This window comes from Cervus canadensis, chromosome 10 (genome assembly GCF_019320065.1).
Source record: "Cervus canadensis isolate Bull #8, Minnesota chromosome 10, ASM1932006v1, whole genome shotgun sequence".
Lineage (NCBI taxonomy): Eukaryota > Metazoa > Chordata > Mammalia > Artiodactyla > Cervidae > Cervus > Cervus canadensis.
Genome location: NC_057395.1, coordinates 71,395,960 through 71,413,220, shown reverse-complemented (window position 1 = coordinate 71,413,220; position 17,261 = coordinate 71,395,960). Strand labels below are relative to the sequence as shown.

Here is a 17,261-nt window from a genome sequence, read left to right as displayed (position 1 = left end):
GAAACTTGGTGGGCCTGATTCACGTCTAACTTTTCTGTTGTGTTTTTTAATCTCTGTCCTCTTTGGGACCTAAGAAAACCTCTGACCAATTCTCCCAGGCAGTTGGGTTCTGAACTTATTACTATAGCCATCCCACTTGTCCCATTGAGACCTTTCCAGCAATGGCGGTCACGCCATCACTGTCATGGCATTGTCTAGATGGGACTAGAGGCAGCCAGGGGTGTGTATTTTGACACCTCCCACCCAGCCAGATCCTTAGAGCATCCAAGGTTAGTATCTATGGTGAAAACAGTTCTTCCTAGAATTGGCACGAATGAGGTAAGTCACTTCCACCAACAACTTCTCCAGACATTTTAAAAAGTGCTACAGAGAGAAACAGCTTATGAACAACTGATTGGCCTTGACATTTCAGAGGACTGTTCTAGTCCTAACTGAGTCATTCAGGCTGCCTGCTGCTGCTCTAACAAATGCACAGAGAAGGTAACACACACAATGCGTGGTACCTGTCACTTTTTAACACCGCAATTTGCATGGAATGAATGAAAGGAAATAGGTCAAAAGCCATCAGATGAACCACTTAATTTGACGCTTGGGCTAAGGCTAAGTTCTTGACAGGAAGGGTCTAAAGTGCTAAAATGCAGAATTAACATTCAGTCTGGCTGGACACAAGAGATAGAAACTCAAGTGTGTTGTGGCGGGGGTGGCCCAGAATAACTTGCCCTTATTTCCAGAGGCCAAATTTTAAAAATTCCAATTAATTTATCCCTTTACCTCGCCAAGTTTAAAATATAAGCCAGAGTCTTAGAGATGGAAGGAATTCATCCAAGATCATGGGCATCTCATCTGCCTTCACAAAGGCCATCATTTTCAAGTTCAACCCTCCCTGTGAAAGGAAAATGGGTATTGCTGAATCCACTCATTTCTTTAAAGACAGGGCCAAAACAGTGACGCATCCCTCTTGGGAAGGCCTATGCATACCACAAAAATACAGAATCCAACTACTGGTATCTAGAGAGTGCTCTTTCTAGGCAGAAAACCAATGTCTAACATTCAATAAATAACCAAATAGCAGAGGCCCATTAGTAGCCAAAAGGGCCCTCAGCATCACTTCATTCAGCCTCATTTTACAGATGAGAAGGCTGGAGGCCCACAGAGGCTCGTGTGTCCACAGAAACACGTCTAAGGTTGGGGCGCAGGTCTCATAATTCTTAGGCCAGAATTCTTTTAGCTACACAGGACTGGTGTCCAGGCTTCGTGGTTGAGTAAAATCATGTGTGTCTAGGATCATGTATGATTCTTTTGAGAACCAGGACTAAGGCTTTATGGGTTCGGGAAAACTTTAAGGTTCTATTGCAAGATTCAACCCATGAACCCCAGAGGTACATAAGGTCCCTGGTTCCCGAGTTTGATCAGGAGGTGCTGCTTCTGTCTTCTTGCATGATTCAGTGAAGGTGCTTTCCAGACCCAGTGATGGACCTCAGACTTTCAAGCTGAGAGGTCTGTAGTCTGTCTTTCAAGACAATCTCATCATCTCACATGTGGCTACCTGGCAGGCTTGGCCAAACTGTCTCACAGGAGTGCACTGCCTGGCCAATTGGGGTTTTCTCCTGGAATGTGGGATCAAAGTGATGTTGGTCCTGATTTTCCTTGCGTTGAGCTCTGTAAGAACCGGATACGGCTTCCACATTCGTGGCTGCACGCTGGGATTGCAAATGTTTCAGAATTGCTGGGGGACTTTCTCCACGTCTTCCACAGAGTCATTCAAGCCACCCAAGCCTCACCCTGTGGCTCAGAGCTCTCCAGGCTTTGCCTCCATGCTGCAGTTCTGTTCCAAGGAGCAAGACAATCCCTGGCACCGCGAACCCTCCTTGGGCCTCTCTGAAGAAGGAAGGAAAGCTTGTAAAGATGGTGCCGTTCGCGGGGGACTGGCTAGTAGCAGGAGTATAGCTGTGATTTCACAGCCCGCATGGAGTCATCACAGGGCGCCTCCGAGCTCAGCCCCTCGGGCGGCAGGGCCTGGCCCAGGATGCTGTCACAGGGAGGGCCGGGCTGGCAGAACTCCCTCACGAAGTCCTCCTCCGAGGCCAGCAGCACCGCGTTCCAGGCGGTGATGTCCAGCTCTCCAGCCGTGCCCCCGTATTCCCTGGGGAGGATGTTTCTTGGAAGGTTTGTGTGGAGAGAGTTCAGGTCAGACCCGTGAAGGAAAAACTACAGAGAATGACAGGAAAGCACACAGGTCCTCGGGTTAATCAGTAACCTTTACTGGGAGGCGCTCAAACACACGTCTGCTGAATGAATAAAAGAACGCTTGATGCCAGCTCTGCTCTACCAGTGCCATGAAAAGCTTGAGGATCCTTCATCCTCTTTTCCTTGTATCCTGTATCCTCTTAGCTGGTACTTCAAAACATGTCCAGAATTCTGACACTTCCCTGCTACCCTAGTGGGACCAGGTCATCATCCCTTCTTACCTGGATCCTCAGAGTATCTTCCTCGGCTCTTTGCTTACACCCTCGCCTTGTCCCACCACAACCTAAGCGCTCTTCAACGTAAGTCAGATCAAGTCACTCCTCTAAAACGTGCGGACTTCCAGTGCACCCATCTCACGCAGACTAAACGCCACAGTCCACATGATGGCCCGCACGGTCTGGGCTCTTACACCTCTGCCTCCTATTCCTCCCACACCCCCCTGCTGCTCCTCCAGGCCTGCTTCCCCCACTCCCCGCCCCACTCAGAGTCCCCCAGATCCCTGTAAGGCTCACTCCCTCATTGCATTCACGTCTTCGCTCAAACGCCACCTTCTCAATGACACCACCTCTGACCATCCCACAGAACACTACCACTCCTTTCCTTCTTCCAGAACCTGCCGTCTCCTTTCTCTGCTTTATTTTTCTCCATAGCATTAGCACTAGATAACAGACATAACTCACTGTCTGTCTCTCTAGAATGTAAGCTTCTTAGGGGCAGAGATTTTTGTTTGTTTTATTCATTGAGAACAAACCTGCACAAAGCTGATCAAAAAATATTTGAGTCAATGAATTAACATACAATGGACCAAGCGAACAGATTATTTAACATTAGTAAGGTCATTTCGTAGATGTAAAAGACGTTGTCCAAAGACTGCTTTGGTACAAACAGGTTCCAAACAGAAGCTCCAGGAAGCAACATGGGCTCAAACCCAGGGTGGGAGGCCACACTGAGAGGTCCTCAATCCTAACTGCATCAGAATCACCTAAGGAAGTCTTAAAAGCACAGGTTCCTGGGCTCTACCCCTGAACCAATGAGTTAAAATCTTTGGGGAAAGGGCCTGGTAATCCGGATTTCAAGTTCCCTCCCTCACAAATGAGATTCTACATTTCCTCTTTGAAAGAGAGAACAAAATTGAAGAGTATGTGAGTAACCATAACCATTTTCCTAGGCCTAAGAAAGAAGAAGAAAAATACCACCCATCATATTTTAATCATGGTCCTTGGAAAGTTTAAAAGATCACTGGCTCTTCAGGGTCAGAGGAAGACTGTCTCTTTTTTTTTGGCTGCAGCTTGAGGCTTGCAGAATCTTAGCTCCCCAACCAGGGATTGAACCCAGGTGCCCTGGAGTGAAAGCTCAGAGTCCCAATTTCTGGACCACCAGGAAAGTACCAAGACTGTCTTCTTAAAGGGTCGCCTATCTTTTCTAACATAAAAATTAAACTATAAACTCACAGATCTCATAAACCTTGAACTGCTCCACAAACTTCACACAGTAAGACAAATTAAGTAAATGGAAAGGCTTAAACAACAATTTAAGCTATAGGGACTTCTCTATAGCTCGGATGGTAAAGAATCTGCCTGCAATGCAGGAGACCTGGGTTCGAGCCCTGGGTCTGGAAGATCCCCTGGAGAAGGCAATGGCTACCCACTCCAGTATTCTTGCCTGGAGAATCCCATGGACGGAGGAACCTGGCAGGCTACAGTCCACAGGGTTGCAAAGAGTCGGACACGACTAAGCCACTAGCACACAAACAACAATTTTAGCAGTAAGAAATTGCCAGGACTCTTTTTAACTCCCCACCCAATGACCACCCTTTGCTACATCCTCATACATAAAATGGGCTTCCCTGGTGGCTCAGAGGGTAAAGCGTCTGCCTGCAAGGTGGGAGGCTTCGGTTCGATCCCTGGGTCAGGAAGATCCCCTGGAGAAGGAAATGGCAACCCACTCTAGTATTCTTGCCTGGAGAATCCTGTGGATGGAGGAGTCTGGTAGACTACAGCCCATGGGGTCCCAAAGAGTCGGACACCACTAAGCGATTTCACTTTCACACATAAAATATGATGTTGGTTCACAATGCCCAGGCCAGGATATTAAAAAGCCTAAATGATCAAAGAGCAGAGATGCTCCTACAAAAACAACCCTGGGTCTGCTCTCTCTACAGTCAAGTATTATCTTCCCATTAATTTCATCTTCCCTTCACAGAAAAGACTGTTCATCTATTTTATCTGAAACCCTGCCCTTTCCAACTCAGTAGTCCCAGGCAAGAATAATAAACTGGGCTTCTCCGGTGGTCTAGTGGTTAAGAATCTGCCTGCCAATGCAGAGGCCACGGGCTCAATCCATGATCTGGGAAGATCCCACGTGCCCTGGAGCAACTAAGTGCGCCCAAACTACAGAACCAGCACTCCCAGAGCCCAGGAGCCACAGCTACTGAGCCCATGTGCATCGAGCCCATGCTCTGCAACAAGAGAAGCCACTGCAATGAGAAGACCATGCACAGCAATGAAGACCCAGTGAAACAAAAAATAATAAGTACACAAATCTTTAAAAAGAAAAAGAAAAGAATAAGCTAAGTTTATAGTTGTTGCAATGAATTTAGAGATGTCACAGAAAAGGAAGCATAAAAAAAATTAAAGTATCTTTAAGTTGATAGGATCATCACTTACTCTGTTTGCTATCTTCTCCTTCAGGAATGGTTTTATGATGGCAAAAATACCTTTAAATATTCGAGGTTCATTCACTACATGGACTGCTTTTATCCGAATGGGGAAACCGTCCTGTGGGGGAAGGGAAGGGAATGTTAGAATCCCGATGTTAGAATCTGAAAACCGTCAGTTACCACAGCCTGCCTTCCCCATTTTTAGCCCCAACATCAGTCTGGTCTGATTCTCCTGGTCTCTTCAAAGACAGCCCAAGTCAGGGCTAGACAGGAAGATGGGTCTCAGGCAAAGAGTCTGTCTAAGGACCCAGAGCTGGTTTAGGAAATGGTTAGGCAAGCAGGTGGAGAGCTGCCCTTCTTAGGGCAAAAAAGCAGTCTGAGCCTGTGTGGACGGATCTAACAAATATCAGGCCTTTTAGATCAGTATTACCCAACGTGTATTTCTCAGGATGTTACTAGCCTGTGATGCAAAAAGGGTTCTGTGGTAAGCAACTGAGTTTGAGAAATAGTAGACTAAATACAGTCAAACAGGTTTCCTTAACTGCAGGACCAGTAAGGCTTTCAGTATGCAAATATTTATGTTGAAATTCACAAGAAAGGGGCATGCTACGCTGTATTTCCCAAACACACTTAACCCTGGAACATTTTTTGTCCCCCAGACCATCTTACAGGACTAGAGAACCACTGACTGAACGCATTATCCTGACACTTGAATCTGCACAACATTTGGCAGAAGCAAAGAAGAGTGGAAGCTAAGGGAAGCCCGAGTATTACCTCCATGCCAGAATTCACATTTCTGATAATGACTGGAAGTGACATTTAAATGTTTAATCAGCCTGGTATGCAGGAGAGGTTCAAACACTGTGGAATTTGATGGGGGAGAATTGTGGGATCACTGGTACCCCCAGCTCACAGGAGACAGCACCCCATCGACGGGGTCTGATGAACGAGGGTCCAGGCTGCCAGACTACATCCTGAAGGTCTCCTCTTCTATCAACAAGGAAAGATAATTCTTACCTTGTTTATCTCAGAGGATCCCCTGAAGGACTGAATGGCTTACCATGACTGTAAGTGTGCTTTGCAGCAACAAGGATATATTGGACAGCACAGGGAAGTATAGCTGTTATTTTGTAACTTTTAATGGCATATAATTGATAAAAATACTGAGTCATTCTGCTGTACACCTTAAACTAACATAATACTGTAAATCAACTATATACTTCAATTAAAAAAACAAGCACTTTGCATGTGCAAACCATCTCATACACTGCAGATGCATGAGGAACTTTATGGTTCCCAGAGACTTGTGTTCTGAAATGCACAACATGAGGTGTGAACAGCCCAGCAGGGTTCCCTGTACCCAGGTTCTACAGAAAAAAGGAGAAGCTCCATCACCTCAGCAGAAACATCTGTTTCATTTGTCGAGAATTTCTCTGTCTTCTGAGCCAAAAAAAAAAAAACCCTAGACAAACAAAAAGAGCAGAAAGCATTTCTCTGATTTTTGGGCTCTTGTCCTAAAGTTGATTTTGCCCAGTAACTACTGGAGACCTTGATGAGAATGAGTGGTGAACTGGACTTTTACATTTCTTCCCATAATGCTTTTGTATTGTCCTGACTGTGGGGAGGCGTGGGAGGTGGGGTTTGTGTATTAGGTGGAATTGGAGATAGACAGAGCCCTGGGAAAGACACACAGCCACAGGACAGGCACATGACACATAGGAGCCATACCTGAAGGATGCCAATCACCTTTTTGGCTATAAAAGGGCCAAAATGAGATGCCTTTGATAAGCTCACTCCTTTGTAGTCTGCAAGAATTACAATTCCATTCACCTGGGTTTCTTCAGACTGAATGAGTTTCTCTAATGTCAGGTATATGGCTCGGATGTTTTCTGTAATTGGATAGTTGCTTGGGATCCACCTGTCTAAGGTCGTAAAAGATGGACAGTATGTTACAGAAATGAACACAAACACGTAATCAGACAGGCTAGGATTTATCTCCTTCCTAAACCATTGCTTAAAAGTGGAAAAGAATTCTACTGGCACGACTATTTAGATCTTTAAGTGGGAGCTGATGCTTCTTGACTCCAAACATAGCAGCACATTCTGAAATGGAAAAGCAATTGAGTGTTGAAGATGAAATCGTGAGCTCTGAAGTCAGACACACCTGGGGGTTTGAATCTTCCTAGCTGTGTGACCTTAGGCAAGTTTTCTCCTCAATCTGGGCCTACGTCTCCTCCTAAGTAGAATGGGATTATAATGCTTGCCTTAATGGACATGTGTGCCTTCTGCCATCCTAAGTGCCCTTATCTTCGTAAGACCACCCTCATCTTCCTTGGGGGGAACCACTTCTTCCCATGCTAGCCATACTGAGTGTGTAAAGTGACTTCACTCCTGGGTCCAGAGGTGGGCTTGGCCAGTGTGGGCATAGCATCCTCCTGGCCACAGTGAGTAATCCAAGTGAGGCCAAGCAGAAGCACAGGGACTCAGTTCTGGGACCTGGGCCCTTTGGAGAGAGAAGACCTCTCTTCTCTCTTGTAGCAGTGAGGCTGGGAGCCTGAGACCCAGGGACCCATGAGGCAAGAGCTAGTCAGAGGATGAAGCCCAGACCAAGACAGCAGAGAGGGAGATGGTTTCCCAATGGTGTAGCTTGAACAAACTCCCCTTTCCAGGCTGGTTGCTCCCTTAATGCTCCCCATATGATTGAGGAGTCTTTTTCTCTTTGGGGAAAAGATGAGAATGACAACTTTTGAGTGCTAACTACTATTCTCAAGAAAATCCCACCAAGATACGTGTGTCTCTTTCTTAGAAAGATAAAAGTCCACTGGATGGTCCCCAATGAGATTTGTGACATGTGCAAACTTTCTATACAAAAAAGCTTTGTCCAAAAATTGTGCCAGCGTGCTGCTTGGTAGTGCTGCCAATTAAACCTGCTTCTGCATGCTGGCTATCATCCTTTTCAATCACATATGTCTCAAAAGAACTTACAAAAAGGCAAACCTGACACCTCCCAGATTTATTTCACACTGAAGTGAAGTGAAAGTCGTTCAGTCGTGTCTGACTCTTTGCGACCCCATGAACTATACAATCCATGGAATTCTCCAGGCCAGAATATTGGAGTGGATAGTGGTTCCCTTCTCCAGGGGATCTTCCCAACCTAGGGATCGAACCCAGGTCTCCCACATGGCAGGCAGATTCTTTACCAGCTGAGCCACCAGAGGAGCTAGATGAGAATAAAATCTGTCTGCCTCCTGCTAAAATGTTGAGTTGGTGGGGAGGTGTTCAAATCTGCTCCAGACATATCGGCGGGTGGGGGGGGGGGGATCCATCTCAGGAGCTAAGAGTTGAAACCATGCAAGCAAAGAGGCGAAACCAGTGTGGTAACATCTGACTGTTCTGTAATATTCATATGAGTTGAGTACAGAGGAGCAGCAGAACTCCCATTGGCTGGTTTCTAGGTTTCCTTGTGCCCTGACCTCTCCACCACATTGTTTATTGTAAAATGCATGCACGCATGCTCTGTGGCTCAGCTGTGTCCAGTTCTTTGCAACCCATGGACAGCAGCTTGCCAGGCTTCTCTGTTCATGGAATTTTCCAGAAGAGAATACTGGATTGGATTGCCGTTTCCTCCTCCAGGGGATCTTCCCAACCCAGGGGTGGAACCCGTGTCTCCTGCATTGGCAGGCAGATTCTTTACCACTGAGTCACCTGGGAAGCCCTGTTTTAATATGAATACCCCCTAATTTTGGAAAACACCTAAAACAGCAGGTAAAACAGTTAATACTGTGCCTGGTACATAGTAAAGGCTCACGAGAATATGGCTGGTATCCCAATAAGCTTTGGTAAATGACTAAAGGAAATGATAACATGGGGTCTCAAGGCAGAGGGAGGCTTCCACTCCCCATCAGCTGTCCCTTCAAGAAGTATTTGCATAGGAGCAGAGAGGGTGGCCAACAGGTTCTCATGTTCCTGGCATGTTTGGGAAGAAGAACAGAGCCATCTTACTTTCAATTTGTTCTCAGCTTGGCCCTGACGGAAAATATTGAGGCAGGGGGAAGAGCAGAGAACTCTCCCGAGTGTACTATGTATTTAGGGTCAGGGAAGAAGAAGAAGAAGACGGAGAATCAGAATGCTTGAGTTCTAGGGCCCCTCGGTCTCTGTGTTAACCGAAGCCTTCTCTCACATTTCTGATACTTTGGTGGGAGAGGGAGCAGGGAGAAAACTACCCCCACTGCAAACTACTGCATCAAGGAAATGTCAGGCGTTTCACTTACCATCATGCACTGCTGAGATGAAAAAGTGCATCTGAAGTGAAGCTTTTCACTGACTTCAAAAAGCAGACGGGAGGGGGGATAAGTCAGAGGAGGCAGGCAGACACTGATATCTGTACCTCACCTGCTCCCTAAGGACTGACAGGGTGGGGGCGGGGGTGTCCCGGCAGCCCTGCTTAGACCCGATGATCAGGGTTGCTTTCTCAGCTCACCAGATTCCCAACCCTAGAGATCTGGAATCTGCAGTGAAGGAACGGAGTTGGGTGGCCAGCTAAACCTGGGAGCTGAGGGGTGTACAGAGGGGCCAAAAGCCAGTACTCGGACTGAAAGGTGAAGATGTGCAAAGGGCAGCAGAAAACGTGGCCCTGAGGGACCGTCAGAGGCAGAGACAGGGAGAACGGTGGTCTCGGCTCCTGTGGTCTCAGGAAGGATGCTGGGTCTAGCTCCTGGGGCGGGCGAGCACCGTGCTCCCTCAGCTCTCTGCTGCTGTGCTCCCGGCTCCTCAGACTACATCCTCCCTTCGTCTTACGTCAGTAGAGCAGGGTTCTGTTCTCCTGCCGTCAAAAGAGTCTTGACTAAAGCCAGGAGGGGACAAAAGGGAATAAGACAGACAGACAGACGGACACACACACACACACACACACACACAAGCCTTGACTGAGGCCAGGAGGGGACAAAAGGGAAAAAGTCATGAGCGCGCACACACACAGAGCGCCCTCGGCAGACGCACCCCACACTGTACCCACACCCATCCCTCCCGCGCCCCCGCAGGGAGCGGTACCTGGGCGGAGGCAGAGGACGGGGCAGCCCCTGGGGTCGGTGTGCGGCAGGACGGTGAGGAAGCCGGAGGCCAGGACTTCCTTCAAGGCGGAAGGCCTCAGGTCGTTGAAGACTTCGGGCCAGCTTCTTCGGCAGCTGTGGTAGTTGATGAGCAGCTGGAGGGCCCGGTCGTAGTCAAACTTGCGGGCGCGGAGGAAGCGCAGCAGGAAGGCGTCCTCCAGAGAGGTGCTCAGATGCGGGCACTCCTTGCGCACCATGTCCCGCAGGGCCTGCACGTCGCGGAGCCTCCACTCCGGCTTCTCCTGCAGCTCCTCCCTGGCTTTGGCCACCAGGTCCTCGGTCAGCGAGCACACATAGCCGGCGGGGGCGGAAGGCGGCGGCAGCTCATTTTCCGAAAGCGAGGCCGCGGAAGGGCTGGTTCTCAGCGAGTCACTTTCTTCTGACATGAGCTCCCAGGATCCCTGCGAAACAGAAGCCCTGCGTGATGCCGAGAAAGCCCGGCACTGGCATCGGTCACTCCAAACCCCTGATCGGCGTGAGGGAGGGGGGCAGCGATGCTGTCGTCAAGCCAAAACCCCCAGAGCAGTGGTTCTTTCCTGGAGGAGTATCTGAACCACGGTCCAGCCCAGCCCAGCCCCGGGGCAGCTCCAGCAGGAAACACACACCCCTCATCACACACACAGATTTTGCTCCAGCACCCCTCATCACACACACACGCACACACACACCTTGCTCCAGCAGGATACACGCACCTATCACACACACACACACCTTGCTCACAGAGGTGTGATCATCACACACACACACCTTGCTCAAAGAGGTGTGATCATCACACACACACACCTTGCTCAGAGGTGTGATCATCACACACACACACACCTTGCTCACAGAGGTGTGATCATCACACACACACCCCATGCTCACAGAGGTGTGATCATCACACACACATACCTTGCTCAGAGGTGTGATCATCACACACACACACACCTTGCTCACAGAGGTATGAACAGGTGCTTGACCTAACTGGTAATTAAAGAAATGGGAACTAAAACCCCTTTGAATCTCAGATTAGCAAAAATACAAAACAGGGATTCTGATGGGCCTGTTGTTTGTGGGAAAATAAACTGGCATAGCCTCTCTAGGGCAGCGTGTCAATAGTTATCAAGATTCCAAACCACATACCCTTACAGATGTCATATGGTTTCATTTACATGTGGAATCTAAAAAAAAGGGACACAGATGAACTTATTTATAAAACAGAAATATACTCACAGAGAGAGAAAACAAACTTATGGTTACCAGAAGGGGAAAGATAGGAGGGACAAATTAGGAATTTGTCATTAAGAGATACACGCTGCTATATGTAAGACAGATAATCAACAAGGACTACACAGACTGTATTCAGTATAATACCCTGTACTGGAAAAGAATCTGAAAAATAGATACATCTGCATAACTGTATCACTCTGCTATATACCTGAAACATTATAAATTGACTATACTTTGATTAAAAAAAATATATGCTTTGGCCCAGCATTCCATTTCTATGTACTTATATGTGTGTGTAAAATATGGATGATCATTACAAGTATTAACTGTAATGGCAAAAGACTGAAAATACTTTACCTCCATCCTCTTGTTGGAGACTAGTTAAATAATATTACCATATGCACGGAATACTATTTAATAATGAAAAGGAATTAAATAGATCTTTATGAATTGACATGTTAAGGAAAAAGAAAGTAGGTTGCAGGACAGTGTGGAAAAAAAAGACTTGTATTTATATTTAAAAAACATATACGTGTGAATGCACCTAAAATTTTTGGAAGAAAGTACAAGAAAACTGTTAACCATGGTTCCCTTTAAGGAACAGAACCAGACACTGAACATTTAAGAGGAGAAAAGGAGACTCTTCACTGCCCTCTTGAATTTTTTACCATACCCACACATGACTTAGCATGGCGGCTGCGAAACTGATCAGATCTCCTGCTGGGGTGGAACGTAACTGATGGGTGTCCCAGCTGCTGTCCCTCTGGATCCACCACCCAGTGGATGTACACTTTCCAGACTGAACCCAGCCAATGACTGAGTGAAATGTAGGACTCCTCAAACAGGCAACTTTTCCTTGAGGATCCCCTATCAGCCTGGCCGGATCTTTACTGCAGTCCAAGGCTTCTTGCCCAAACCTCCTGCACAGGGACCAGGCTCACATAGCTGTCTGAAGCTCTCCCTGATTTCTCCAGTTGCCTCTCCCTTTTATGTGTTGCCACCATTAAATTTCTTCCATCTGTAATTTCACCCTAGTGTCTGCTTCTTGGAAGAGCTGAACTAACACACTTATTAAATGGAAAAAAACCCCAAAACAACATAGCTGCCTTAGATATTCCAGGAATAAGGTCCCAGCAAGGCTGCCCAGTTCTGAAGCCCAAGCTCTTCTGTCCATGGGCTCTCACTCTTCCCCCTCTTTGAGCTCAACAAGGAAGGCAGGGGTCATCTCGGGGCCTCTATGCATAGCCAGTCTTCCCCACAGGCCACTGCAGCCACAGTGACCAGGCCACCTCCTCCAAATCTTAGGTCTGCCCACTATGTTGCTTGTGTGCTAACCTCCAGCCCTACCCAGCTTCTTTCACTTTCTCCCAAAGGTGGTTTTCTTGTCTCTTTTCTTTGCACATCTTGTTTTCTCTGACTAGCAGGCTTCTCTCCAGTGCCTCTGGCCAATACCAATTCACCCCATTAGATGTCACTTTATGCATTCAACAGATACCAAGCACTTAATAGGTACCAGGCCCTTGACCAGGCACTGGGGGATATAGTAGTGAGAAAAGAAAAACTCCTGCCTTCACTGAGCTTACATTTTAATTAGGGAGACAGCATATAAGCAAAATAAATTGTATAGTCTACTAGAAGATGATAAGGGGGGAAGAAAAGATGATAAGGGCTATGCAGAGAAATAAAGCAGGCAAGGGAGTTGCAGGCAAGGGGGGGGGGGGGCGGGGAGTGGATGTACCTGGAGATAGGAGTTGCAGTTTTAAGTAGGGTGATCAGGGAAGTCCTCACCCTGATCAAGTGACATGTGTGCAAAGATGAAGGAGATGAGGGAGCAAGCCATGTAGGTCTGTGCGGGGAGGAAAGTGCAAAGCCTGAGGCAGGACCATGCCTGGCTTTTTCAAGGAACAGGGAGGAGAGCAGTATCGCAAGAGCCAAATACACAAGGCGGAGAATATTAGCAGACGGATTTATAGAGGAAGTGGGGTCCCAAATGGTACTGGGCTTTGTAGGCCAGTAGGAGCTTAGTTACCCTGACTTTGGAGGGTTCTGAGTAGAGTGACATGATCGGATTGAGATTTTAAAAGGATCACTGGGTTGTCTCGAGAACGTAAGAGGATGACTGTAAGACGATGAGGACAGCAGCAAAGAGACCATTTAGAGGCTACTGAAATAATCCAGGTCAGGGATGACCGCATTTGAAGCAGGGAAGACGTCTCTCTCTGACTCCGGTCAGTTTAGGAGCACCTCGCGCCCCCTGCAGGAACTCTGTGGCATAGCACCTCTCTCACTGTGGCAATTGTAGGCAATTTGTGTGCAATATCCACAACTGTCTTGTTTGTCACCTTAAACACAGCACTTAACAGGGTGTCAGACACATTGTCTGCGCTGCATAAATATTTGTTGAATGAGTTTCATCTGCTTGGCAGAGGTATGCTGAGTGAGGAACAGATCAACAATCATGGTTCACAGGACCCACCCTGGGCTTTGTTTTCTTGGGACGCCAACAGATACCCGTAATTCCGATCCATTTCTTAGCCAGAAAACTGACTGCAATGTCCATGGACTACAGACCTAAAGTCCCTCTCCAGCCCCTCTCCCACCCTTCCTCCTCTCAATGCACATTAAATGTCAGTCAAAACAAATTAATGATCAAACTAATGAACACCTCATGCATTTCTGATACCTCTGTCTGGAGTTTCCTCACCTTATTTGTTTCCAACCAGGCAAATCATCACCTTCCAGGCCTAGCTTCAATGTCACCTCCTCTATGAAGCCTTCCTTGACTTCTCCAGGGTAACTCCAGTGTTCCACAGCACTGGGTTCCTATTTCTCTTTTAGAAACTGCAGTCCAGTGTCATGTGTGTTTATCCGAAACTCTTCTGAGTCAGTTTTACCCATCCATTCATTTATTAAATAATTACTGATCACCTGTGGCAGGCACTAGGCTTAGCAGTGCTGTGCACGCAACAACATACAACATAATTGCTTGCTTTATGAAATTTAACTCAGTGGAATGATGACAAGAGATAATATGTTCATGCATGTTTTATCATGTATCGAGCACTATGATTAGCATTTTACATCCATCTCTCATCTAATCTTCACAATATTTGGTGAGAACACTAATACTGTTAACTATTTTACAAAGGGGGGATCTGCTCACTAGAATGTGAATTTTATGGGAGCAGACAAATTGCCTCTTACATTCATTGCTCTCCCAGTGCTTGGACCATGACGGTGCTCTGTAAATAACAGTGGATGATGCGAGGAAGGGCCCAAGGGTACCCATCGCGTGAAGCAGAGCAAAGACGTGTCCAGCCCCACAGTGGGCTCCACGCTGCACCTAGAGCTTCCAGTTTAATCTCCAGGGCCCTGGCGGTATCGAATACAGCGCACGACCCGGTCAGTCTGGTGAAGGAATTGATGAGTGGGCATATAGATGGGTGCAAACACCATTTGTTAGGGGGAAGCCGGGAATCTTCCTCACTTGGAGCCTAACATTTTTCGAGCATCATCTTCCTCCCCACCCTCCCCCAAGAAGAGGTCAGGAATCCACCGTTCCTGGAACCCCAGAGCCCCCACGTCCCGTCGACAACCCTTCGAGGCCCCCCACTTCCGGTTGTCACCCCTTCCCCAGGGGTCCCCGTTTCCTGGGGTCTCTCTCTACGCGGGTGCCCCACTTCCGGTCATCCCTCCCTCTCAGGGGTCCCTCTCCCCGGCCCCCGGGGCACACGGGCTCGCGGGCACTCACCGGCCCGGCTACGGGGCGGAGCGCGGGTCAATCGGCGGCGGGAGCCTCGTCCGGCAGCGCGCACAGAACCGACCCGCACTCCCTGCCCAGCCGGCCCGGCCGCTCGCGCCGGAAGTGACGTACGCAGAGCGTGGGAAGGCGGGGCACCGCCCCCGTGAGTGCGCATGTGCGACCTCTCCTGGACTGACTGGCCTTGAGTCCCCACCTGGTGGTAGAAAGCGCACCGTGGGTTCCTGAGTCTGGGGAAAGGCTGGCTGAGAGGCACCGGTTTCGGCGGCATAGGTGGGATAGCTGAGGCCTCGAGAAGGAAGAGAAGGATCTGCTGTTTTCCGAGAACATATTAACTATGTTATCTGGTGTATTACATCCCTTACCTCATTAAATTCTCAAACGGAATCCTGCTATTTTATGAAAGGGAAACGGAGTCAACCAATGAAGTATAGGGCTTCAAACCTAGATCTCGGGGTTGGCATTTCAGAATTCCAGAGCTGCCGCCAGGACTGGCTGCTCCAAAGGTTAAGACTACAGTACAGGGACCGACGTCTGTCTGTCTTTAGCCAAGTAACTTTGAGCAAGTCTCCATTCCTCCTTAGGCCTCCTTTCCGTCATTTGTAACATGATTCTTGTTCTGGAATCTTGATTCAGTAGTTATTTGCTTCCTGCTTTGGTGTTCATGAAGTCCGTTTTAGAAAGTGGTAACCTCAAAAACATCTATTTCTGCTTTATTGACTATATGCCAAAGCCTTTGACTGTGTGGATCACAATAAATTGTGGAAAATTCTGAAAGAGACGGGAATACCAGACCACCTGACCTGCCTCCTGAGAAATCTGTATGCAGGTCAGGAAGCAACAGTTAGAACTGGACGTGGAACAACAGACGGGTTCCAAATAGGAAAAGGAGTATATCAAGGCTGTATATTGTCACCCTGCTTATTTAACTTATATGCAGAGTACATCATGAGAAACACTGGGCTGGAAGAAGCACAAGCTGGAATCAAGATTGCCGTGAGAAATAATAACCTCAGATATGCAGGTGACACCGCCCTTATGGCAGAAAGTGAAGAGGAACTAAAAAGCCTCTTGATGAAAGTGAAAGAGGAGAGTGAAAAAGTTGGCTTAAAGCTCAACATTTGGAAAACTAAGATCATGGCATCTGGTCCCATCACTTCATGGGAAATAGATGGGGAAACAGTGGCTGACTTTATTTTTCTGGGCTCCAAAATCACTGCAGATGGTGATTGCAGCCATGAAATTAAAAGATGCTTACTCCTTGGAAGGAAAGTTATGACCAATCTAGATAGAATATTAAAAAGCAGAGACATAACTTTGCCAACAAAGGTCTATCTAGTAAAGCTATGATTTTTCCAGTGGTCATGTATGGATGTGAGAGTTGGACTGTGAGGAAAGCTGAGTGCTGAAAAATTGATGCTTTTAAACTGTGGTGTTGGAGAAGACTCTTGAGAGTCCCTTGGACAGCGAGGAGATCCAACCAGTCCATCCTAAAGGAGATCAGTCCTGGGTGTTCATTGGAAGGACTGATGTTGAAGCTGAAACTCCAATACTTCGGCCACCTCATGCGAAGAGTTGACTCACTGGAAATGACCCTGATGCTGGGAGGGATTGGGGGCAGGAGGAGAAGGGGATGACAGAGGATGAGATGGCTCGATTGCATCACCGACTTGATGGACATGAGTTTGAGTAAACTCCAGGAGTTGGTAATGAACAGGGAGGCCTGGCGTGCTGTGATTCATGGGGTCGCAAAGAGTCGGACACAACTGAGCGACTGAACTGAACTGAACCTCAGAAAGGCTTTACTAGCCTCTGACCCCAGTCCATTAAAATCCTCAGCGCTCTCCACCTCCCCGCCCATATATTTTGTACAGTTTTTGAGACAATATCCTAGGTCCCTCTTTCAAGCAGAATAATACTAATGTCTTGGTAAAGGCAGTGAAACACTTTTTGGATAGAAATTGTGTGGCCCAGGAGGACTCAAGAGCCCAAAGCAGTATCCAGGAGATGGCTTTAAACAATCTAGCCCCTTTCTTACCCCTGGAGCAAGAGGAATCCCATAGAGATGTGAACTGACATAGGTGGGCCAGAAGAACACAGAAGTTTCTGCTAGATGTTAAATGGGCTGGGGGCAGGGCGCAAGGATCTTGGGAGTTAGGAGTTTTCATTCCTGCTCTGACTTTACCACTTCTAGGATAAAGTACAGAAGGCTCAATTAAAGTTGAATTTCATACAAACAAGAATTTCTTTTTAAATATGCAATTTTGGGGATGTACTT

At 47.5% G+C, this 17,261-nt stretch overlaps 1 protein-coding gene across 3 annotated transcripts; it reads right to left on the bottom strand.

Moving 5' to 3' along the window:
* Nucleotides 1-999: 999 nt before the first annotated feature.
* Nucleotides 1,000-15,094, bottom strand: TTPAL (alpha tocopherol transfer protein like). 3 transcript variants are annotated; one of them, XM_043478801.1, is made up of 6 exons: nucleotides 14,975-15,056; nucleotides 14,428-14,595; nucleotides 9,956-10,415; nucleotides 6,635-6,828; nucleotides 4,914-5,024; nucleotides 1,000-2,208 (listed from the first exon to the last, which is right to left on the bottom strand). In XM_043478801.1, the coding sequence occupies exons 2-6, from the start codon at nucleotides 14,431-14,433 to the stop codon at nucleotides 1,930-1,932; spliced, it is 1,050 nt and encodes a 349-aa protein (XP_043334736.1). In that variant the 5' UTR covers nucleotides 14,434-14,595; nucleotides 14,975-15,056; the 3' UTR covers nucleotides 1,000-1,929. The 3 variants fall into 3 exon arrangements, with proteins under 3 accessions (XP_043334736.1, XP_043334737.1, XP_043334738.1); XM_043478802.1 differs by lacking the exon at nucleotides 14,428-14,595 and having other exon boundaries at nucleotides 14,975-15,094; XM_043478803.1 differs by lacking the exons at nucleotides 14,428-14,595; nucleotides 14,975-15,056 and adding an exon at nucleotides 13,928-14,405.
* Nucleotides 15,095-17,261: the final 2,167 nt, after the last annotated feature.

Bases quoted from the DNA above. Each gene is read 5' to 3' on its own strand.
- TTPAL (XM_043478801.1), bottom strand. The intron at 5,025-6,634 runs GTATGGCTCCTA...CTTCCCCCACAG, and splicing joins AGGTGATTGGCATCCTTCAG to GACGGTTTCCCCATTCGGAT. The intron at 2,209-4,913 runs GTAAGTGATGAT...CATTCTCTGTAG, and splicing joins AGGAGAAGATAGCAAACAGA to TTTTTCCTTCACGGGTCTGA.